A 25,636-nucleotide genomic window follows, 5' to 3' on the forward strand; every position below is an offset into this window, starting at 1 on the left:
TGGGTGGCTCTTAAAAGAGCCTTTGGGTTTTAATGGGAGACTGGAGCTCGTTTATTTGGATTTGGCGGGCTTCTCGGTCTTCTTGGGCAGCAGCACGGCCTGGATGTTGGGCAGCACGCCGCCCTGAGCGATGGTCACTCCGCCCAGAAGTTTGTTCAGCTCCTCGTCATTGCGCACCGCCAGCTGCAGGTGACGGGGAATGATGCGGGTCTTCTTGTTGTCCCGAGCGGCGTTTCCAGCCAACTCCAGGATCTCAGCGGTAAGATACTCGAGCACAGCCGCCAGATAGACAGGAGCACCGGCACCGACGCGCTCTGCGTAGTTGCCTTTGCGGAGAAGCCTGTGAACACGACCGACGGGGAACTGCAGTCCTGCCCTGGAGGAGCGAGTCTTGGCTTTCGCTCTTGCTTTGCCGCCGGTTTTGCCTCTGCCGCTCATTTTTGGAGTTTCGTTTTTATAACTACAACCTTTACAAGGAAGATCAAGAATGAGAAATATTCCTCCACACACTGTCTTTATAGGAGAGTGCCAGTCGCCCATTGGTTTAGAGTCTGTTAAGCTTTCAACCAATCACTGAACTTCCCTCCAAAGCCCAACCCCCTTTCTGGCGGGAATAATTATGCACAAGTTTTTGTGAAACTATTGAAGTATTTGATAATTCAAATCAGAAAATTCAAATAAGTACAAAATGGATGTTATGCTGTTCCTGAAAAAGTGCTACACTTTCACACACTACAGAATTATGTTCATATTGTAATATTGGAGTTTAATCACTGTTCATATTGTTGTCTGTGGGATTGTTTGTATTGTCACAGTTCTCCAGCAGTGTTGTGTGTGTATATTCTGCAGTTATACAACAACCTATTTGGACTGTGATCACTGTATGAACCCTCATTAGTTTCATGGCCATTTTTAATTAATTTTCATATGTATACAAATTGTTCACTAAACATGAGTATTCAAAACTCAGTTATTTTAGATATAAACAACAAGTATTTTATGTTGTTCAGATTGGATGAGTCTAAGTGCTCAAAGGTCACATCTTGTGGCCTGTTGCATGAAGCTAGTTGAACAAACTCTGAGTTTCAGAGTAGGTTTAGAGTTGACAAATCCAGATAAATCCAAACTGGTTAAGATCAGGATCAGATATTGCACAACGCTCGGTATAAACTTTATCTGTCAACTCAGGTTTAATCCAGTTTACGATTAACTCTGAAGCGCATGCACCTGAAAGTGTGACACGTGCGGCAAACAGCCAATCACACGGAACATACAGAGCGTCCGTTTGATTCACTTCTCATAAGAGAGCCGTGCAATTCACTTCTCTTCTGAAGATTAAGAGACCATTATGAAAAAAAAAAAAAAATCATGAAATTAAATGCATTTACAAGGCAGGAATAAACACTGATGCAGTGAAAGTTTGAGAAGGCAGCTGAAAGAAAATATCTGACTATGTCAATGCATGTGAATCAAAGAAATATGCCTAATAATTTATAATGTAATAATTTATATTAGATTCACAAACAGCTCAAATGAATACACGTAACCTTAATTTGTTTAAAAGCTTTATATCGATGCATGTATTATATTTATATCAATTTAAAAACAAAGTTAAATATTAATTGTCAAATAATGTAATATATGAATATACTATTATATGAATTATACATAATTAATACAATATAATAAATAATTAGCAGCAAAAGATGAGCAATTTTGTCTCTAAAATGTTTTCACTATAAACTGCTTTAATTTGGAGCGAGAGATACAGGGGGAGTGGCTTTATTGCATCAGATACATGTCACTTTACTCACAGCTGATTGGACCAGTTAAACCTGCTCCGGAGCAGGTTAGCCGTGTAGCGTAAGTTACCATAACAATGAAACCCGCTAAAAACCAATCCGTCTTCATGAGCCCGAAAAACCAGAGTTTACTCAAACTAATCTTGAACTTAGCTGGGTAGAAACTGAAACCGGCTTTGTGCAACAAGCCACTGGCTGTTTGCTTTCAAATTAAACAGAAATCATTAACATACACAGTTTTGCTCTTTACTCAGAGTTAGTGGGTGGCTCTTAAAAGAGCCGTTGAGGAACAAACAGATTTTTACTTCTTTTTGGGAGCTGCCTTTTTAGGCTTGGCGGCTTTAGGCTTTGCCGCCTTAGGTTTAGCCGCCTTGGCCTTTTTGGGGCTCTTGGCTGCTTTCTTAGCGGCTGCTGGCTTCTTTGCCTTCTTGGGGCTCTTCGTCGCCTTCTTAGCGGCTGTGGCGGCGGGTTTCTTGGCCTTCTTGGGCGATTTCTTAGCGGCGGGCTTCTTTGCCGCGGCGCTCTTGGGCTTCTTGGCAGCAGCGGGTTTCTTGGCCGCGGGCTTCTTCGCTTTAGGAGCCGCTTTCTTGGCCGGCTTCTTCTTGGTCTCGGCTTGCTGCTTGTTGAGCTTGAATGAGCCCGAGGCGCCGGTCCCTTTGACCTGCACCAGAGTGCCTTTAGTCACCAAACTCTTGATGGCGATCTTGACGCGGGAGTTGTTCTTCTCCACGTCGTAGCCGCTGGCCGCGAGAGCTTTCTTCAGGGCGGCGAGGGACACGCCGCTCCTCTCCTTGGAGGCGCTCACAGCTTTGACGATGAGCTCACCGACGCCTGGACCTGCTTTCTTGGCTTTCGCAGCTGACTTCTTCTTTGGCGCTTTGGCCGGGGAGGCAGCAGCCGGGGCTGGGGCGGTTTCTGCCATCTCTCTCTGATCGGATCAAGTGTTTCACACGCTGTCTGCTTTCAGCAATGAATAGCGCTCGAGCGGCGCTGCGCTCTTAAACAACACATGAGAACCTCGTAGACTCAACCTGCCCGCTCCGTGTCTGTGCGCGTCCACGAGCCGCTCACGCTTGTGTTTTCTTCTCTTACATTTGGAGCAAAACTGGAGCGGGAAAATAGTTTGTCACAGTCAAAACAAGGTGAACAGCAAGCAGAGGTTCTGAGCTTTCATTAGAGACTAAAATACGGCAAGAGGAAATGTTTGTTTTGCCTCCGTCAGATCAAATCCGAGGCGAGCATCAGCCACGGGGAAAAGCCGCGTGTAAATTTGATGGATATTTGAAGTGTAAAAGTTGATCAAAGCCTGAACGCGTCCTCTGTGTGTTCAGAAAACAGTCTGAAAGAGACTTGAATGAAATCAGCATCAGTGAGGGGCGAGAGGAGGCTTTCATACAGCTGTTGTTTTGGGCGCTTGAAGCACATGATCTGGAGTCTGTCTGTGACTCTCATGACCCTCATCTTCACCTGCACATCATCTGTCCTTATAATAATAATCATCATAATAAATATAGACATCTGATCACACGAGTATTAATGTTTTAACTTAAGTACATTTTCATAAGCTGGTGTACATCATGTAAAAATGTGAGTTTGTCATAATTTGTTTCTCCTGATTCGTCATTCATCTCAGTTTTCATCAGAATGAGGATTGTGTTAAAGCTCATCTGAATCAATTGCTCGTTTACATCAAGGCATATCAACTGACTTAAAATGCATCTTTTTCTCTCTATATCTTCTTTCCCTCCTTGTTCCAGCTTGTACTTTTCTGGATAATGTTTGTATTGTCATCATTTCTCATGTCATTGCCTCTTTAAGACTGTATTCCTTCATGAGTCTCTTTGGATAAAATCATCTGCTAAATGAACAAATGTAAATAATAAAGCACAGGCCACTCAATGTAATTGTGTTATATTTTAAAAACTAAATCATAAAACAGTCATATTTTTTACAGAATATGTTTGATATATTTACACTGATGTTGGGGTTTTGCTCAGACTATATAGTTCATCTCTAACCCTAAACAAACACCAGATCAATAATGAAGGTGTTCAGAATTACACCGGCAGGTTAAACTGGGATCTGTACTGAAGTCTGAACGACACGAGCTGAAGAGCTGATAATAACTACAATCATGTTCAAACATTTGGAGTTTAAACACTATATTAGTGAGGACATAAAACCAAACATACAGCATCTCTCTAACCCTGAACCAAAACTGAGACACTTCTGGCCTAAAACAACAGACTTTGTACATTGATGTCCTTAAATGGATATAATTTTATTAATAAACTAACAGTATCAGAGTTTACTCGGCTGGTTGGATTTTGATGACATCAATGACACGAGGTTTTAAAGATCCAACAATTCATGTTTAATTTATATATATATATATATATATATATATATACACACACACACACACACACACACACACACTATATTGCCAAAAGTTTTGGGACTCCTGCCTTTACGTGCTCATTAACTTTAATGACATCCCATTCTTAATCCGTAGGGTTTAATATGGAGTTGGCCCACCCTTTGCAGCTATTACAGGTTCAACTCTTCTGGGAAGGCTTTCCACAAGGTTTAGTGTGTTTATGGGAATTTTTGACCATTCTTCTAGAAGCACATTTGTGAGGTCAGGCACTGATGTTGGACGAGAAGGCATGGATTGCACTTGGTGATGTAAGGCTTGGATGCAGCTGCTCGGCCATGGAAACCCATTCCATGAAGCTCTCTACACACTGTTCTTGAGCTAATCTGAAGGCCACACGAAGTTTGGAGGTCTGTAGCTATTGACTCTGCAGAAAGTTGTTCTAAAATATTCTTCTTAGGACAACTTTGATGAACTTTTTTGATCCACTTCAAATGTTGACTACTGTATATATCAGCCATAGCATTATAACCACTGACAGGTGAAGTGAATAATAGTAATAAATAAATAATATATATGTATATATGTGTGTTCCCCAGGTAAGTGACGCACACATGTGATGTAAAAGAAAACGTGATTCATCAGACCAGGCCACCTTCTTCCATTGCTCCGTGGTCCAGTTCTGATGCTCACGTGTCCACTGTTGGCTCTTTCGGCGGTGGACAGAGGTCAGCATGGACACCCTGACTGGTCTGCAGCTCCATACGCAACAAACTGATGCACTGTGTATTCTGACACCTTTCTATCAGAACCAGCATTAACTTCTGGAGCAATTTGAGTTACAGTAGCTCATCTGTTGGATCGGACCACACGTGCATCAATGAGTCTTGTCCGCCCGTGACCCTGTCGCCGGTTCACCACTGTTCCTTCCTTGGAGCACTTTTGATAGATACTGACCACTGCAGACCGGGAACACCCCACAAGAGCTGCAGTTTTGGAGATGCTCTGACCCAGTCGTCTAGCCATTACAATTTGGTCCTTGTCAAACTCGCTCAAATCCTTACGCTTGCCCATTTTTCCTGCTTCTAACACATCAACTTTGAGGACAAAATGTTTACTTGCTGTCTAATATATCCACCCACTAACAGGAGCCGTGATGAAGAGATGATCAGTGTTATTCTGGTGTTTGCTTGTTTTCTCCATTGTCTGAGCAGATTGCTGTCACCTGCTGCTGATTAGTGTCAAGATATAAACGGTCCACAATCAACCAAGAAGCGATTCATCTTGCTTGATGGTTTCCTTCATGTCTACATTCCCAGACCCATTTGTTGTATAACTTGTGCATTACTCTAACAATGTCATGAAAATACGTGTTAAGGGTTTTGTAAGGAGTGGGGCATCCCTTGTTTCCTTCATGTTGTGTTCAGGTCATTTTGACCTGGAGAGGATTTTCCCGTACCCGAAAATGTTAGTTAATGTTCTTACATTGGGCTAAAATTTACTGACTTTACTCACACAGTCTGACAACTTCCCAAATTTTGTTTTGATACTTTTTGTAATGTTTTGTGGGTTTTTTTCCACATTGTAACACTTGTGGTGTTCCCGGTCAAAAATGACCAGAATACAAAAAATTGCTTATTAATCTTTCATTATGCTACATTATCACCAAATACTGGATTCAATCTTTTTGTCAACTTATTTTCTTTAAATTAGAACAGGTTTTGTATTTATTTTTGAAACTGATTGATCGTAGGCCTCACTGATCTGAGCTTATATTGGTCAGAAATGACCGCCGGTTGAAAATGAATGGGGGAGTCAAAAATCAGAGAAACAATTAGTGTTCAGGAGCGTGTTCATCATGTTCATGTTCACATATGTACATGTGAGCTTGCAAAAATAAAGACTTCGGACTTCCGCATGTGTGGATACATGCAGACTCGTGCATCCGCGCACATACACACACGTTCATGTACACAAAGAAACTATTTTGAGTATTACAGGCTTTCTTTTACACAGAGATGAACTTAATCCTCAAATCAGTGAGGCTCAGATCAGAGGCCTACGATCAATCAGTTCCAAAAATAAATACAAAACCTGTACTAATTGAAAGACAACAAGTTGACAAAAAGATTGAATCCATTATTTATTGATAAGGTAGCATAACAAAATATTTATAAGCAATTTTTTGCAGGCCTGTCATATCTGACCAGGTACACCACAAGTGTTAAACACTTTCTCTTGTTTTGTGGATTTTTATTTTACTACATAAGTTAGTTTCTTCTAAAATTAGTTGGCAGATTATTTTGTTATTTTTGGGCTCCCATTTCCTGAGGTAAATTGTATTATATTTTCACTAATTACACTTTATTATTTGCTACTCTTTTTGTCAGTAAAATAAAAGATCTCTTTATGGCTATCATGTTTCGAACAACAAAAAAAGTGTCATGTTGTGACTAAACAGGCACATCAACACCTCCCTTCATTTTTATCGTTAGTTTCTATTTTTCCCCCTAGAGTAGACCAAGAATTTAGGAATGCAACTATATATAACTAGTAAATTCAGTCCCTTAAGGATGACTCTGTCTCTGTACCTGATGTATTTACTGGAGTTAGAGTTACTAGTGTCGGAGAATTACTTTATCTTCATCAGCCTCAGTCTAATTGACTGCTGACAGTCCAGAAAACAAGAGTTATACTTGATTCTGGCCTCAAATAGGAGAAAGTGGGGTGACAAAGACTATCATCGAAGGAAAAGTTTCTAGATGTATTTTCATAGATCTTTTCAGAACTTATAATTAGCAGCAATTTTGAATAAACTCACAAGCACGTGATTGAAACTGAGAATAAGATTAGTCTACTAGTCACATCTTGGCTGATTAAAGTATTAAACTTTCAATATGCAAAACACTTATAAACAAACTGAGATACAGTAAAGCAGAAGTGACAACTTCTTACCACTTAAATAATTTCAGTCATCAGAATCTCTTTTATCGGAGTAGATGGGTGGCTCTTAAAAGAGCCTTTGGGTCTGAGAGTCTCGGGGACTCTACTTGGAGCTGGTGTACTTGGTGACGGCCTTGGTGCCCTCAGACACGGCGTGTTTGGCCAGCTCACCGGGCAGCAGCAGACGCACGGCGGTCTGGATCTCTCTCGACGTGATGGTGGAGCGCTTGTTGTAGTGAGCGAGACGAGACGCCTCACCGGCGATGCGCTCGAAGATGTCGTTGACGAAAGAGTTCATGATGCCCATCGCCTTGGAGGAGATGCCGGTGTCAGGATGAACCTGCTTCAGCACTTTGTACACGTAGATGGCGTAGCTCTCCTTCCTGGACTTTCTGCGCTTCTTTCCTCCCTTACCGGCGGTCTTCGTGACGGCCTTCTTGGAGCCCTTCTTAGGCGCGGACTTGGCTGGTTCAGGCATGACGCTGAATGATCGCAAAACTGACGAATCAATGTGAACTCAAGAGCGAAACAGAGCCTTTTATTCACTACCTTATGCTAATTTTCAAAGAGAGACGGGAATAATCTGATTGCCTGTTTTCATAGGCCACACCTATAAACTCGTATTTCATTGGAGAACTCAAAGCATCAGGCGCTGAATGAGAGCCAATCAAAGTCTGTTAAATGATAGCCCCGCCTACCGCCAACCGTTTGAGCGACACCCCTCCCCCCAGTTTCCTTTGTTCATTTCCCGCTCTTTATTTTCGTTTTAATCGGATTCTGCAGGATTGTGTTGTTTGAAAACTCCATATAGACACACTGAGAGAATTTTGGAGGGAAGAATGATATATTATATATATATATATATATGGGACATTCTACCAGAAACGTACATTATCTGTCCTTGAATTGTTACAGTGAATGAAAAGTATTTCATCCAAAAAATGTCTAAAACTGACTGATGGTTGATTTCTGTGAGTTGTTCTGTAAATGAATATGTCATTCATTAGGCTCTCAGATATTTTTGTTTTTCTTTATTAAAAACACTTTTGAAAATTACAAATCCTGTTTTTGTCCTTGTCCTCAGCCAAATTGGAGCTACAGCTTTCATAGTTTTGTTACGCTAAAAACTGTTATTTAGAAAAAAAAAACTCATCAATAAAAGTTTAAGTTGTTATCATTCACATCAATTGATTAAAAACATTAAATTATGCATAAATTCTACAAATAAATACTATTTTACAACTGTCCCCATGTTTTCGGTCAGTCCTGTCACGTTTACATAAAACTCTACATAAAATGTGTGCAATAGGCCTTTAAGGGTATGACTCAGAGGAAGTGACATCATTTGACTGAGGTGAAGCCGACACTGATCAAGGGTGAGTTCTGTCATTGAATTGTATGATTTTAAGCTAGTTTTTGTATGTTTTTTTGTTGTTTTTTTTGAGGAGGACGAGCTAAAGGGTCAGGCCCCGTCACATCAGTCCCGTCACACCCCTGTGACACGACCTTACAAATGAATGGCATTGTTCTTTTCTATTACCTTTATTGCATATAATATGTATTTAATGCATGCCATAGCAAAACATGATTTGAATAAATAGACATTACACTGTAAATTTAAAGGTTTTTGTGCTCAGGCAGATTTTTTGAATTTTGTCCTTCTTTTACCTAGGCCTATGTAGCACTGCTTTTGAGATTGCACTTTGTATATTAATGATATTTCACTTCATATTACAGCTTGGTAATAACAGGGTGATACCATGGTAATATCTACATTATTACCTAGGAAATGACATGCAATTTCCATTACTTTCATGTAATTTATAAGTAATAATGTTGTTATTACCATAATATTACCCTGTTATTACTGAGCCGTAATATGATGTGGTACCACAGTTACTTTACATTGTGCTATTCAGTTAAATGTCTATTGATTACATTTGCTGTATCATAGTAAAATGTACTTTATATATTATGAAGTTATATTTCCATAGAACTACACAGTAACTGAATAGAGTATAACCTTTGAATGACTGTTAAATGGTTGTGTGACAGTATGTGTGATGTATGTTGCAGGTAAAAGAGAGAGAGAGAGAGAGAGAGAGAGAGAGAAAGAGAGAGAGAGAGAGAGAGAGAGAGAGAGAGAGAGAGAGAGAGAGAAAGAGAGAGAGAGAGAGAGAGAGAGAGAAAGAGAGAGAGAGAGAGAGAGACAGAGAGAGAGAGAGAGAGAGAGAGAAAGAGAGAGAGAAAGAGAGAGAGAGAGAGAGAGAGAGAGAGAGAGAGAAAGAGAGAGAGAGAGAGAGAGAGAGAGAGAGAGAGAGAGAGAGAGAGAAAGAGAGAGAGAGAGAAAGAGAGAGAGAGAGAGAGAGAGAGAGAGAGAGAGAGGGGCGAAAGCTTTCCAAGAAAGAGAAGCTCCAGGACAAAGTGAAAGAGCTACAAGAGGCTTTAGTCGTACCATTACAACTGTGATTTCACTCCTGTCTGTGTTTGTGCCATTTGAGTTGTTTATTGTTATTGTATCTGGCCATGTTATTGTTAAATGGAATTTTAATGAATTTTTAAATGAATTGTTAAATGAAATATGTTTTTATATTGACATAAAATGAAATTAGTTTAATTAAAAAGATGTTTGGACTATATCAGTCAAACAAATCCATAAAGTCAGTCCTGTCACACAGGAAATTATGATATAAAAATGTAGTATTTGAGGAAATATTGATGAATTAATCTCTTTAACTGTGTAGATGACGGTGGGGGTATATATCCACTACTATGTTTTTGTAAAAATCTCCTATGTAAAGGTAGTTCTTTTAAAAATATATGAGTGCCTGGTGGGTATTCTGTGATTTTGTGTACTACAGTTGACCGAAAAGTTGCTTATATTTCTTATAGAAATTACAAAACCATGTTAGATACAATCAGGGACGTTTGACCAATAAGAAAATGCTATTTGTATCAAAGAAATTCATTAGGAAACGATTCTAACATATACAAATTTGTCTGTGACGGGGCCTGACATTTTAGGGGTGAAATGCGTATAAAAATGTATTTTATTCAGTCATAAAAACAAGCTGAGATGGCATGATATGTGTTTTTCATAGTTTAACGTCCTCTATATGTCTCAATGTTTAGATTTAAGAATAAGATATATTTTTTAGAACGTCCCAAATATATATATATACACACTTTGTATGAATGAATGTTTATTCATTTTCTACCCCTGAACGAAAAATGAAAAATCAAGCCCAATTCTTGTTTTTTGTTTTGTTTGAAAAAAATGTAAAAATGAAAAAGTTTTAATAAGTATAATAAGTAGTAATAAGTATAATAATTAGTAATAACAAAAATGTAATGTTGCTTATTAGCGCCACCATTGAGCTGAATCTCACACGATTTGATACACAGCCTCGTTTTGACACTATATACAAATATGTTAATTTTCAACAGACAGACATTCTGATTTGACCTTATTTTTCTGGTGAAACTACATCAGCTGCTGACGGCTGTTTGTTGAATTGAGAATATGTTATCATTTGACCCAGAGAAGATGAATATAAATATTTAACTTTATTGATCTGCAGATCTGCGAGTGTTTTTCAGCTGTAGCGCTGGATTCATTAGGTTTGATCAGCAGAAACAGATCAATACATACAAATGTGTGACGCCCGACTGTTTAATATCTTCACACTGCTTTGATGGATCAGGGGTTTTATGACGTTTGTCATGAGTTTGAGTACATTGGACCAACAGTTTAGACCGTTTTTTATTTATTTCCTCTATGACGTACAGTTTCTGACACCCAAACATGTTTAAAACAGAAAAAACAATAATTGATAAAACAATGCAAACACAATAATGATGCAGCAGCTTCAGTGCTTGAACCCCTAAAATACACCTGGATTAAAATATGCTTAACAAATCTCAATTCTACATACATTATAAATGACTGAGTGACATTATAATAAAAACTGATTCCATCAACACAAACAGAGTCTGAGAAAAGCACAGATACACACCGTCACTCATCATGATCACACACTGATCTATATGAGGATTTATCACACACACACACACACACACACAGTATTAACTGATACAGTGTTAATGTAATGAAGAGACTCTGTATCATAATAATATAATATCTCACTGTCACTGTCATGATCACCCGTATGTCTGTCTTCATGGACGCTTATTATGAATTTCCTTTGTCTTGTTGTGTCTGTTTTTCAGTTCCTGTGGTTTAGTTCCTGCTTCCTGTTTTTCCATTTCCATAGTAACTGTGTTTGTAACCATGACAACTTCTCACCATCAGTCAGTGTTTCTGGGGAAGCTGCTGTTTTCACAGGACAGTAAATGCAACTCAAATGTTTGTTCAGTTACATTTATTCATTTTTTTTATCATTTAATAATTTGTTTGTAAATTCTTCAACACAGTTTCACTGATGATCCATAATAAACACCAAACCCAGGATAGAGCGGTTGAGTGAATGTGGTCTGGACTGTGTGGATGAGGATCATTGTGTCTCCAGAGACGCTGTAGAAGGACAGAGTTCCTGCACTGTGATCCACAAACACTCCTACTCTACTGATGATGGGCTTTACAGGAAGATCAGTCTGTATCTTATTGTGTGTGAATGAGTATCTGGAGGAAAAGCAGATCAAACTCCAGGACTGATCATTCCATCCAAACATACACTCATTCCCTCCCTTCCCAACCCAGTCTCCTGCTACTGCGTATCTATACTACGAGTTTGCATTTTCATTCGGCGTAGTATTTACACGCCAAAGTCACATTTGGCGTATATATGGTACGCAAAACCCTCCCGTTAAACTTCCATTGATAGAAAATGCGTATGTATTGCACGCAGAAATTTATTATAGTCAACGTCATCATCATCGTCCCGCCCCTTCAATCGAACGAAGATTCACGATTTCATCTCGTGCAGGTGCCGAAGCAGCATATGCAGAAATATTGATTTAGAATGCTTATTTAGAATATATATATATTTTTTTACAGAAACTTATTGTAGGCTATATAACTTACTCATCATCTCTAGTGGGGACGAATGTTGCTACTACATAATACAGTTTAATTCTAAACAATCCCCGACGGGGAAAGAAAAATGCTTGCAGAAGCATCATTAATTCAATGTGAATTAATTATATGTCTGCTTTATTTAATCTGCTCTCTGCTTTTCTTTCTTTTTTTCTTTTTTTGCTTGTTTAATGTTACACGAATTTTTGTTTCTTTGTTTGTGATTGTATTTGTAATAGTAAAAGTATTAATAATAAATAAATAAATAAATAAATATAAAAAGTGTATTGCCATGATTTTTAGTCCTTCGCTGTTTCAGGAACCACCCACTCCCGCTTGGAAACCAATCAAATGTTTGAACATTTTTTAGCGCCATCATCAATGTCCCGCCTCCTCATCGTGCGACCTCGTGCATCATCATCAAAGTCGTCAATCATCAGAATACCCAAGTAAGTAATTAGCAAAAACATATATATATATATATATATTAGCAAAAAAGTATCAGTTCTTGATAACTCAAATTATTGTAAATACAATAATTCAAACTTTATTTTCTTAAGTGAGCATGCACATGTCGGCCTACAGTTGTCAGGCGGTTAATATCAGTTTAAAATCATTTCTCATTTAATGTTTTAGGGATAAAATTTAGTGAGGGTCAACTGTGCGCAACGATTACTTTTTATTGATGCATTATATGTTTTTTTGGTTACGTTATGATGAGATCACACTACTTTATGTCCATGCCAGGCATTACGTGTAGATCACAGATGTGTGGATTAATCAATTCACTGTAAACCTGACTTAACCCAACTTCTTTTTTATTTTGTAATTTTTCCCCTATTTTACATTTGTTCAAGCAGAATGTCCACAGGCTCTTTAGAAGCAGCACTTGTTCTTGGAGATGTGTTTCTTGATCAGATACAGGTAACTTTAGAAATTGTATCTTAATTGTTTTTTTATTTTGACTTCTTTTTCTCTGTCAAATAATTTTAAAGAAAACTACAAATGAATAATTATATAGGCTAATATATTATTCATGTAAGGTAAGTATAAACTACTTTAAAACCTGTTAAATATATACTATTTGCAATTTAGAAAGAAGAAAAAAAGCAAGCCAAGAGGTCTAAGCCACATCCTACGACTGTGAAGTGGAGGCAAAGGGACAGAAATGGGAATGTTATACGGCCGCTTCGAAAAAAAACCTCAATAAAACAAAAACTGAAAAGAAAGGCTCCTAACCACGGTGAGACAGTTGTAAATTTACAGTTATTGTTTAAATGTACTGTTATTTTCAGTTGTGATTTATATTTCCCACATGAAAAAATACTAGTACATTATAGTAAATACTATAGTGTTTTTGAACCATACTATTGTAAAATACTTGAATTAATTTGTTGTGGTAATTCTATAGTTGCTGTGGTAATATAACAACTATAGTAATATAAACAAATTACTTTACCCAATACTGTACTAAGTTTTCTACAACTATAGGGTATATTATACTACAATATACATTACAGTTTACTCTTGTAAAAACTAAAGTATACTACAGTATTTATTAGTTTATTAGTTCACTATAGTTAATACTACAGTATACTGTAGCAGCACAGCAGCACAAGCTGTAGCACAAGTGTTGTAAATACTATAATATATACATTATACTATTTACTATAGTATGGTTCAAAAACACTATAGTATTTATTATAAATTACTATAGTATTTTTTTCCTGTGGGTTTCTCCATATTCAGTAAATGTTTAGATTTATGCAGTCTGTTTTAATCTTTAAGTGCACTTAATTACATGTAGAACCAGATATATAGAACCCCAAAGCATAATGTATTAATTTTATTTTGTTTAAAGGTCCCACCAGTGTGCCCATCCAAGAGGAATTTGTTTATCGAGCAGAAACTGGTAACTGTACACTATGGTTATATGGAATGGCATCTGGTTAATAGAGTTTAAGTAATATTCTGCCAGCTGCAACCTACATAATTGCATATTTTTTTATAAATGAGATCCTGGTAACACTTTAGAAAACTGATCCTTCATTAATGAATAACTACACAGGAACAAATGAGTAATGCATTATTAACACTCTATAACTTCTATTAACTAACAAGAAACTCTGTTTAATGAATTAGTAAGTAATAGTGCTCAGTTGAAGGTGGTAGTTCACTATTAGCTAATCAGTAACTACTGTTTTTTTTTTTCATACCTCCCAGAGAACTACTAAGAACTACTATATACAGGTTCATAATTAATGTGAATGATGCATAATGTATAATTAATTCTAAAGTAAAGGTCACGTTAACCCACTAGTAATGACTGAAGTATTATCAAATCCTTCAGAAGGAATTACTAATTATTTGGATCAGTATTCTAAAGTGAAGATCATGGTAACCCACTAGTAATTACTTAAGTGTTACCAAATACATCAGAAGGAATTACTGTACAAAACTGTACAAAAACCTCAAAAGTTTATAATGACTTCAGTAGTTACTAGAGAGTTATCATGTTTCTCACTTTAGAATACTGATCCAAATAATTAGTAATTCCTTCTGAAGGATTTGGTAATACTTCAGTCATCACTAGTGTGTTACCATGATCTTCACTTTAGAATTAATTATATATTATGCATCATTCACATTAATTATGAACCTGTATATAGTAGTTCTTAATAGTTCTCTGGGAGGTATGAAAAAACAGTAGTTACTGATTAGCTAATAGTGAACTACCATCTTCAACTGAGTACTGTTACTTACTAATTCATTAATCAGAGTTTCTTGATAGTTAATAGTAGTTATAGAGTGTTAATAATGCTTTACTCATCTGTTCCTGTGTAGTTATTCATTAATGAGGGATCAGTATTCTAAAGTGTTACCGAGATCCTTGTATTGTATCTCTATAAAAACTGATTGTATTGTGTATTGACTAATAACACTGTTTTTTGTTTCTCCTTCAATGAAGCCTCACTCATTGAAGAATTGGAGCATATCCTTAATGACGAATGTGTTCAGCCTGAAGAGGTGTCTTTGGCCACATCCTGGCAAAAGAGGCAATCCCTAAGCCATGAAAGATGGCACATTGCAAGGGAGGCCATGGTTAAGAATCTTTTGGCAGCTGAATATGTTCAGGAACGCATCTGCCAACACTGTCTTACTGCAGAGGCCATTGTACGGTGCAGGGACTGTCTACCTAGGCAGTTTCTATGCACCGTGTGTGATGGAGATGTTCATCAGCACCTACCTCTCCATAACAGAGACTCTATGGCCCATGGGTTCTTCAAGCCATTGTGTCCAACCACTGCAGTGAAGAGACATTCCGAGGCCATTGAGTTCTCTGAACAGGGTATGCTTTTCATGTGTCCCATCATACTTTTCAGTCTGTACATTTTAAATGGCTGTTCATTAGTATATAATTATAATATATATTTAAAATAGTTATGATATATTATCATATATTTAATAAATATATTAGATTATATTTCATTTTACCTTGTTTATGAATCCTTTGCTAAGGAGTTTATTATCATTGTTTTGCTTTTGAATTTTTAGTTCGATATCTTCCACTACTTTTGCCAGAGAAAATTTGTGCCTGTTCAGAAAGTTCCTGCAGGTTGATCAGTGGCAAGCCCATTATTGTAATAAATTTTAATGGTAAGATGTAGTTTTTTCTCTTTATGAAAACAACACAAATTAAGGTTAATATAAGAACTCAATGCTTGCATGTAATATCTGTGATTAGGAATTTTTAAAGCTGTTGTGATGCATGTGAACTTTTTTATTATAGGACGGTACAATCTCACCCTTCCATCACTGGAGACCTCATGCTGTGGGAAAACATGGTCAGTGGGGCTCAGTGATCTCCTCAAGTCTGGGTACTGGCCAGCCTCTATACATTTTGAGACCGTGTATGAGGCTGGCCTTTTTAGGTCTTTTCTGGATTTAAAACTTTTTGCTCCAGGTCTTTCACGTCAAGCGTTCCTTGGAATGCTTGACCGGAGAACAGAGTACAATGGCAGGGTAAATATTGTTATTCAGTGTATATTGTTAACATGATGTTTGTTCTTTAAAGCGATTGATTGGTTTGGTTATTTCAACAGAGTGGTAAAATATGTGGAGACACATTCCAGAAAGCCTTGCTGGAGTGGACCTTTGCCCAGCATGAGGTTGAGAGGCTTTGTGGTGTACAGCCATTTAAATGTCCTGCTTGCAGTCCTTCCATGCATGCCATCTCAGTGGATGGTAACAGGAAGCTGTACAGGTTCCATAATGCACATGGGTATGTTTTTTTTCTTTATTTTTTTATTGTACTACTTAACTGTCTATATCATGTTTCTCTTTCCCAATAAAATTAAGCACAGAGAAGGGCTACTTCGATGGGACATTTATAATGAAGGATGAAGATGTTTCATCCTTTGTGGGATATGTTCATGAAAAGACCAAGCATGTAATAACCCTTAACTTATTGTCATATTGTTTATTCCAGTCCAGCTACCATTATTGAAATATTAATAATAATTTTATTGTAATGTCTTGTAGGCCACAGGTAAAGGGGTGTGTGGCTCTTCTCAATGGACAGCAGCCAAGGAGTCTGCAAAAAAGTCGACATCAAAGATTGATGAGGAAGGCCTTGAGATTGCTGTGTGCCAACATGGAGGACTTTTAAAAGGCCTAAATATGTTCAGAGGGGAAATATTTGCTTATCCCCTGTTCCTTCAAAACACCCTCTCAAAAGAAAATGTGTCATTCTTCTGCTCAGATGTCGCCTGCAAGTACTGGCCATACTTAAAGAGAGTGGTGGGACACTGTCCAGAGCTAAGGCCTTTATTAAATATGCGCCCACTATTATCAGTTATGCATGCCAAAGCACATGAGTGGAGTTGTGAGGTAAGATTCTTTCTTTACATTAAATTATATTAATGATATTTTTGTGGTATGGACATGTACTTTTATTTGAACAGCCATTGTTTTTTTTTGTTTTTTTTTTTTGTAGATAAAATGGTCTGGAAGAAACCAAGAGGGAGCTGGTCTTACAATTGGAGAAGAGGTGGAGCAAGTCAACTCCTTCTTGTCGAGAGCTGCAATTTGCACTAAATACATGTCCAAAGCTGGTGAATATATTAGATAAACACTACTTTTAACATATAGTTATTTCTAAGTATCAATGAATCATGACTATAACTTTTTTTAATATATTTTCTTTGACCAACTATCTAATAATAGCACGTTCAGACATGCTCACTGTTCTTGCTTCTGCATGGAACAAACGGAAGTCTGAAAATCTGGCCAAATGTTTGTCTCAAAGATACATTAAGGTATTTTACTGATGCAAAAGTCAACCTTGTTCTTATCGTACAAAAAGTACATTTAAAGGGTTAGTTCACCCAAAAATGAAAATTCTGTCATTAATTACTCACCCTCATGCCGTTCCACACCTGTAAGACCTTCATTCATCTTCAGAACACAAATTGAGATATTTTTGATGACAGAATGGTGTCAGATTTCCATCCATAGACTGCCTTTGTTACTGAAACATTGATGCTTCAAAAACTCCATAAAGAGACTGGAAAACTAATCCATATGAATTGAGTAGTTTATTCCAAATTTTCTGAAGAAAATCGATTGGTTGTTATGACGAACAGATTTAATTTAGGCTTTTACTCGCATGTAAACTTTGATCAGCAAACATAAGCAGAAGCTCAACCAAACTTGAATAATGCACAAGAGCAAACCTCTCTTGGAGGCTCAAACGTGCTGCATAAACAATGAGGTTCATTCTTCATCTGTTCATCATAACAAGTGATCGATTCTCTTCAGAAAAATGTGGACTAAACCGCTTGATTCATATGGATTAATTTTACGATGTCTTTATGAACTTTTCAAAGTGTCAAAGTGGTAGTTGCAAAATTCAGTCTGTGGAAGGAAATCTGACAGCATTCTGTCATCAGAAATATCTTAATTTGTGTTCTGAAGATGAACGAAGGTCTTACGGGTGTGGAACGACATGAGGGTGAGTAATTAATGACAGACTTTTCATGTTTGGGTGAACTAACCCTTTAACATAATTTGAGCAATTACGTCTATTGCATACATTGTTGAACTATAAACCTTTATGATCAAATTAATTTTATAGTGTTTTGATATGTATTTAGACAACCGAAAGGCTGAAAGTGGAAAGAGAGAGCTTTGAAAGTCTGCAGGCTGAGCTTAATGTCAGTGATGATGACATTCAGCAGTGGGTCAGTGATGTCCAGCAGTGGGCCACAGGTAATACATTTTGAAGGGCCTGTTTTAGTTTTTTTATGTAATAACATTTTTTTCCATTTATAAATGTTGTGCACAGAAGGCAGAATATATCAAATTTGTAAGGCTAATTCATTTGTTTGGGATGTAGTATCAAGTGCAAAGGAGGACACTGGACTTGAGGGCAGAATTCGAGGCCTTTATGTCAGCATAAAGCTGAGAAAAATAAATCTATACCGTCAGACAGGTCAGATAAGATGATGATGATGATGATAAAAAATAATTCATATAGCTAAGGAATGAACTTGAGTGCTGTAATAATAATATATGTTGTTGATTTATTAGATAGCAACAAGAGAAGGCACAAAATAAGGAGGAAAATTAATGAAGACAAGTCAACCTTGGCAGCTGCCATTAAGGACTTCAATGAACAGTCAGTCCACCAGCTTCCTTCCGTGGATGAACTGCTCACAGCTGATCATTTCCAATGGCCATGGGAATGCCCTGACACTAGTAATTAACTTTAAAAAAATATTCAGTGTATTTGATAAACATTGTTTGATGTTAATACAGTCCTCCTCAGTGTTTAAAAGATGGTAATTTAGGACCTTCATTAATTGCAGGTAATGGCAACCTCTCAACTAAGAAGATGGTCTTTGACCGGTTCATGATGCTTTCCCGACTGAAGGAGGAGGAGCAGATCATAGTGACGGAGGTGAAGCAACACTGGCAATCATTGAAGGAAGCTGAATGTTCCCTGAGGGATCTCTCAGTTCAAATACAAACTAACAGTGAGTATCCATAACAAATTCAAAACCAATGCATTGCTGGAATTAAAACATTAGGGATTGATTTTATTTATCCTTTATTTATCCTCTTTTCATTCCTTTTTTGTGTAGACAGTGACTTTGAGCTTTCAGAGGAGAGTGCCAATGGACTACTGTGCCTTCTCAAGAGAAAACTGGAAGACCTTCAGTTTCTGCAAAATAATGCTAGGATGTTATACCGACAATGTGTTCTGGGACAGGCTTCGGACAGCATTCTATTTGATAACATTTCCGATGAAGAAACTGAGGCAATAAACTACAGCTCTGATGAAACAGACAGTGATGAGGACTAAACCTGAGTATATAGAATAGACAGATACTGAAGAACTATTTTAATAAGCTGTATTTCTTTTTTTTTTTTTTTTCACTGTGAGAAACATTTTAGCATATTAACAGAATCTATTTAATATTTTCCCATCCTAATGGAAATGAGATTAAGGTTCAGCAGTACAAGTTTTGACTATTATTTTTGAATCTTTAAATGTGTATGTAAGACAGGTGTTTCACTCCACGCATTTTTATAGTCTTATAAACAGCCATACAACCTCCATCCCTATTAATTATATTCTATTATTTCCATTTTCCTTAGCTCTCATGGGATCATACAGTGTATATCTGTGAGGGGTGTTTTGCAGTGTGTACATATCTTATATTGATAGAAAGTATATAAGGATACATAACGTTTTCACCTAATAATTTTTTTTCCTTACTGTAAGCAAAATAAAATACTTGTACAGTGATCTACAAAAACAGTCTTGTCTTTTTATCTCCTCTCTGTTCAGGCAGGTTTTGCATGTGATGTGCAGATAATTCTGCAGTATATTCTCTTTTGACTAATACATACTGTTCTGATAAATACTATGACATAGTCAGTGCAGTTCTTACAAATTGTATTCTGTTACTAACTCCAAATTACATGACAAATTGTATCCATTACATTACACATTTAAGGTAATAGACTATGATTTGTATTTGATATGTTTATCTGCATGTCATGTGACCATTAATGTACATCAGAGAATAAAACTTATTATTATTTTATTTTTGACCTAACAACTAAAAATCTCAGGGCTTACTTCAAGTAAAATTATTAGTAGGTCAAAGAGGTTCATCTGACAAAAATTGTGGAGAAACACTGCATTGCATGTTAATATGAAATGACGTGAATTTGTACATTTTAGTGTGTTTAAAAGACAAAAGCCTTCCAAGGACAGTGATACATGGTTAACTGACTCAGTGTTATTCAATTAATAATGTTTACATCAGAAGTCGATTAGATATGCAATGTTGAGCACTTAAAACACTTAAAATGATTTCTGTAAATCCAGTGATCAAATGCTGTGTTTGGCATGAGTTTTTTAGAGATAGACACATGACTAGTGGTTAAACTGTGAGTGCTATTCCACAAATTAATTTTTTTTAGAAAGGAATTTTAAAAGATAAAAAAGAAGTAGGGAGAATGTTTTATATATATATATATTTACTGCCATTGTGAGATTAACATGTAATCATGTAATCAATAAAACAAAACAAAAAAACCTATAGTCTGATTATGAGTATTTAAAATGTAACAATCTAATTACAAGTACTTAATTTTTGGAATCTGATTACATAATCCAGATTACATGTAATTAGTTACTACCCAACAATCAACAATGATTATACAATGTAGAATTGCATTTTAGGTAATAGTCTGAATATAGTTGTCTTATGCCACAATTCAGAATCTTGAATTAGCATTTTATTAATAATGTCTTGGGTTAGGGTTAGGGTTAGAGCTGTCCTAATGCAAGTAACCAAGAAAATGTAAAAATTCACCCAGAATGTGGACTATTTTATCAGTGTTTTTAAATACATCAACCCACCTGATTTTCATGTTGTATGCTATAATGTAATCAATCAATGCTAAAATTAGTACTAAATCAGCATGTCAAGACCAGTTGTGTTCATTTGAAGTATTACTGATTATATTACAGTGATTGGTTATTAAATTATAAAGTACAATGACACTCTTTTGTTGGTCCTTTTGACATGAAGAATGAGAAAGCATGAGTTAAGTATTACAAGTAAGGCCCAACACTGGATAAGGATGTGTAATAGTGCAATGAAGTGTCACAATATGTATTGGTTGTTTAAATTGGTGTCTTTGTTTACTGTAAACACTGTATTCTTGTTCTTGATCTAATTAAATAAACGGAAGCCCATTCCAAATGGGCATTTATGATGATTTTTGGGGGTCTGTTCTTGTTCTGTTCTGTTAACTATGACTGGATGAACTTGCAACAATTTACATAATGGCAAGTTGTTGAAAAGACAATGTAATTGTGATTCAACACACTTTGTTGTCCATGATAAGAATAATGTTGGACACAGTTTTCAAATAGGCTATATATGAAAAGATGGCACAAAGGTGTTTTAAAAGTGTTCATAGTAAAATACCAAATTTCATCCTGCCTTTCAAATATGTCATAGAGGTTTGCACAATAAACATGATTAAATATCCCTTTGTTTATTAAAGATAGTACTTTTTTCCAGTTTGTTATTAAACGTTTTAAACTACATTACCCATAAGCCTCTGTCATTATATCGAAGGAACGCAAAAAAATATGGCGCTGTTATTTGTAGTTCAGTGAAGATATGCTAGGGTTAGGGTTAGGATATCGTTAACGGGGTAATACCTCACAACACAGCAACACCGTATTGTTAACTAAATGTATTACTGACGTAATAATAACAGCAAAATGTACTTTGCAATATTAAACGTTTTTTATATGGGTAAAAAAGATTATCCAATCACAGCGAATCCCGCGTGTGCCAAGGGAAGATCAGAGCCAATGACAACCCATTTGAGCAGAAGCGTCACACGTACTTGTCCATATATGGTCATTTTTGACAGCATCTTCCAGGCTCTTGTGGTGAATGGACAGATTATGATTTAAACATTTATTTGCCCCCCATTATATCAAACTAAACCGACAGATTGGATTGTGGGGTTAACCCGATGCAGCAATAGATTTGTATGCATTCATATACATACATATATATGTATATACATGTGTGTATATGTATGTGTGTATATATATATATATATATATATATATATATATATATATATATATATATATATGTGTGTGTGTGTGTGTATATATATATATATAAAGATTTTTACAAAAGTTTTTTCCTCCCACAATTTCTTTCTCAGCTGTAACTTTTTGTAACCCAATTTATTTTGCTCAGAAGGGATGTGTAAGCACTATTTGTACTATTGTACTATATTTTGTATTATTAAAAGCATTGTTTAACTATACAAGGGTAAAATTGTAATAATTCTACTATGGTATTTACTAAATATCTTATGCATTAATGCAGTAGTGGTACTTCACTTTCTCTAGACTCAACTCACTGGTCCCATTTGGAGCAATCTGTGTCTATCTACTAATATATGACACTATAATATACCTTGTACATCTAGCCTCTAGTCTAGTGAGAATATGGTTGTTCATATCCATATATTAACTGAGTAGACAAGTATATATGATACTGTACACACACACACACACACACACACACACACACAATGGGCTTATACTCAAAAACGACTATGTAAGACTACAAATGACTTCATATTTCCATGAGCCCTTCCTGATTGATAGTTTTCCCAGTGTTGCTGTCGGTTTCCTCTGGGTGCACCAGTGTCCTCCACACTCCAAAAACATGTAGGTATAGTTAATCAGGAACTAGAGGCTATATTGTGTGTGTCAAGTCAAGTCAAGTCAAGTCAAGTCACCTTTATTTATATAGCGCTTTTTACAATGCAGATTGTGTCAAAGCAGCTTTACAGTGATAACTGGTATGTAATTTTGGCTGCACAGCAGCTCTTAAACAAAATGGTGTCATTGTCCATCTTAAGTAAATTCAGTATTGATTCACTCCGATGTAAGAAACAATAGTTATTAATTCAGTTAATTTATCTATATCAGCACTGAAGTGAACAGTGATGTCATCGTCCAGCTCAGTTCAGTTCGCATACAATGGTGTAGATGCAGGCAGATCAAAACACTGTTGAATATCAAATGTAATCTCTGTGACAGACTGGTCAGGGTGACTTTCAACCTTTGGCCTGTGGTAGCTTGAATAAGCTCCAGCCCCTGGATATTTCAGAAATTATATATATATATATATATTTAATTTTTTTATAAAAGGTAAAAAGATATAAATAGACGTAATGAAAACACAAACCTTTATTTGTCCACTATAACAGTGGCTCAAAAACAAACAAACAAAAAAACGGTCATAATGTACCAGTAATGTAATTAGCATTGAGTAAGTGTAATTTGGACATGATCTTCAGGCTGCCAGGTGGGTGGCCATGTCTTCCTACTGGAAAAAAGTCAAAACAACAACTAATAAATGAAAAAATTACAGTGGTGAATTAAGTTGCCATGTAGGTTTACTTACCAGGATGGACATGGCAACCAATGCACCAGCACTTCCTTACGTCCCTGTGAATTAAGTAAGAAAAAAGAGCCAATTACAAAACAAATCATTACATTTCCATCTTTACACATCATTACATCACTTACTACATTTTTAAAGCATTTAATGTAACTCAAAAACTTTAAACAAAGCACCATTGAAAGCCACCATCCCACCATCCTCATGTGGTATTACTGTGGTACAGCAACACACCAGCACAAAAACAGAGACAGGGGTAGCTGCAGGTCGGAGTAATGGGTGTACCGAAAGGTGGCGTGCTGAAAGGTGAATGCTACAACAGAAACTATCCCTTAACCCTATCCCTAACCTTAACAGACAGCTTTCACTACCAATTATAAAGACCTTTCTCCAACTTTTAACATGCCCCAACCTTTCTCCACACCCAATGCTCCAACATGGCATGACCCACACCTGCAAAAACACACTAAAGTAGGTTTTGTCATCAAAGCATGCAATGTGAAATTTGAATTTCAATTCATAATTTAGGATTCTTATCATCTTAACCAAAACTGACCCATAAATGCGACCCAAACAAAGCCTAACAGACTGAAGAGCAACTTCAACAACTGCTGTTAACATATTCAAAAGCAATGGAAAAACACATCTAAACTGTACATGCTATATAGTTAGATAAGTTATATTCATATTAAACTGTAGAAGCCAACACTGTAGTACTGTACAGAACATTTTATATTAATATATGAATTCACTGTTCTTCACCTTATTTATTGTTTGTGTACTGATCTGTAATATTCTACACTGCCTGTACTCATACTATAGTCAGAAAGCAAATAAGAATTCCATTCCATATGTTTATTTTTTAGCAATAAAGTACCCTTCACATTAGCATATATTCAATGTGAAGTTATTAACATTACAACAGAGCTAAATATTTTGGGATACTGATCCATTCATAGTTTGAACAAAAACATACATTAATTACTTAATTTAATACATTTAATAAATTATTTAAATTAATTTACTGTACATGAAAAGGTCACGGTATTATGGAACACAACATTGACAGATTGTAGATACAGATTAATACCAACCTTTCTGAGACGTGTCTTAGATACAAATTCCACTGGAAATACATCCAGAGACGCATGGAATGGACATTCTGTACAAATGTAATTTGGTTAGAAATGTATTAATTACTTAATAACTAGAACAGAGAATGTCTAAAAGTTAAAAAGCAGAACAATTTTTAAACATCTAAAAATCTAAACAGCACTGAAACAACAAATATAAACATCAATATTTTGAGAACTTTCCAAATGGATGACAATGTGTAATAGACTAGCTATGCAAAGAGCTAAAACACTGGTCTGAAACTCAGTTCCTAGAGGGCCACAGCTCTGAACAGTTTTGCTCCAACCCTAATCAAACACACCTGATCCAGCTAATCAAGGGGCACGTTCAAGCTTAAACCGGTGCACAACGTTTTGCTACGGTTTCCGGGTTGAACACCATATTAAACAAAATAGACATGTTTCCTGGAAATGGTGTGCAACAAGGTTTGAGATACGTTTTCTCTTGTTTGGTGGGTGTGTCAAAATGCCCAATCAGCAGCAACATGTATATAAACCACGCGGTATTAAAGAGACAGCTCACACAGTGGGTCCAAGTAAAGTCGTTTACAAATGTGTCCGCTGGAGCTCAGCATACGCAACAATTGAAGATATTAGAAGACGTGTTTGTCATAAGAGTTTTATAGTAAAAATATAGCATATCAATTCTTCAAAAAGAACACAAAGAATGGCCTTCTCAGCTGCCATAGTTGCATCTCTTGTGTCATCAGAACAGGGTGTTCAACGTACCACCGTTTCCATTTAAAAAACGTTTTGCAATGTTTTGTCGGGGCTGAACGCAGCCCAGGTCTTCAGCGTTACTAGCAGGTGTGAGTTGG

The 25,636-nt window shown here is 36.5% G+C and overlaps 5 protein-coding genes across 14 annotated transcripts in view; 1 reads left to right on the forward strand and 4 right to left on the reverse strand.

Moving 5' to 3' along the window:
- On the reverse strand, positions 1–7,153 carry LOC127515776 (histone H2A). The gene is made up of 2 exons (XM_051899830.1): positions 7,135–7,153; positions 1–467 (listed from the first exon to the last, which is right to left on the reverse strand). Exon 2 carries the CDS (start codon positions 436–438, stop codon positions 52–54), a length of 387 nt encoding a protein of 128 aa, XP_051755790.1. The 5' UTR covers positions 439–467; positions 7,135–7,153; the 3' UTR covers positions 1–51.
- LOC127515763 (histone H1-like) lies at positions 1,051–5,857 on the reverse strand. Its single transcript, XM_051899816.1, has one exon. It carries the CDS (start codon positions 2,722–2,724, stop codon positions 2,104–2,106), a length of 621 nt encoding a protein of 206 aa, XP_051755776.1. The 5' UTR covers positions 2,725–5,857; the 3' UTR covers positions 1,051–2,103.
- Positions 6,310–7,644, reverse strand: LOC127515787 (histone H2B-like). Its single transcript, XM_051899842.1, has one exon. It carries the CDS (start codon positions 7,598–7,600, stop codon positions 7,226–7,228), a length of 375 nt encoding a protein of 124 aa, XP_051755802.1. The 5' UTR covers positions 7,601–7,644; the 3' UTR covers positions 6,310–7,225.
- LOC127515785 (histone H2B-like) overlaps positions 6,310–25,636 on the reverse strand; it is a 22,636-nt gene continuing 3,309 nt past the window's right edge. For 2 of the 3 annotated variants that reach the window (XR_007930863.1, XR_007930862.1), the window contains exons 5-7: positions 24,780–24,847; positions 23,689–23,732; positions 23,457–23,610 (exon numbers count right to left, since the gene is read on the reverse strand). The gene's annotated coding sequence lies outside the window, so the exon portion shown is untranslated. Of the gene's footprint in view, positions 7,200–23,456; positions 23,611–23,688; positions 23,733–24,779; positions 24,848–25,636 lie in introns of those variants that run through there. The other variant, XM_051899839.1, reaches the window with a different exon arrangement.
- LOC127515754 (uncharacterized) lies at positions 11,310–19,980 on the forward strand. Of its 8 annotated transcripts, none has more exons than XM_051899802.1 (17): positions 11,310–12,606; positions 13,015–13,081; positions 13,253–13,400; positions 14,019–14,069; positions 15,126–15,506; positions 15,713–15,814; positions 15,948–16,180; positions 16,261–16,402; positions 16,517–16,607; positions 16,700–17,047; positions 17,154–17,271; positions 17,384–17,475; positions 18,313–18,427; positions 18,555–18,650; positions 18,749–18,916; positions 19,027–19,194; positions 19,303–19,980. In XM_051899802.1, exons 1-9 carry the CDS (start codon positions 12,509–12,511, stop codon positions 16,549–16,551), a joined length of 1,257 nt encoding a protein of 418 aa, XP_051755762.1. In that variant the 5' UTR covers positions 11,310–12,508; the 3' UTR covers positions 16,552–16,607; positions 16,700–17,047; positions 17,154–17,271; positions 17,384–17,475; positions 18,313–18,427; positions 18,555–18,650; positions 18,749–18,916; positions 19,027–19,194; positions 19,303–19,980. The 8 variants fall into 8 exon arrangements, with proteins under 8 accessions (XP_051755762.1, XP_051755761.1, XP_051755756.1 ...); XM_051899796.1 differs by having other exon boundaries at positions 12,422–12,606; positions 16,261–16,421; XM_051899794.1 differs by having other exon boundaries at positions 12,423–12,606; positions 16,261–16,439.

This window comes from Ctenopharyngodon idella, chromosome 7 (genome assembly GCF_019924925.1).
Source record: "Ctenopharyngodon idella isolate HZGC_01 chromosome 7, HZGC01, whole genome shotgun sequence".
NCBI lineage: Eukaryota > Metazoa > Chordata > Actinopteri > Cypriniformes > Xenocyprididae > Ctenopharyngodon > Ctenopharyngodon idella.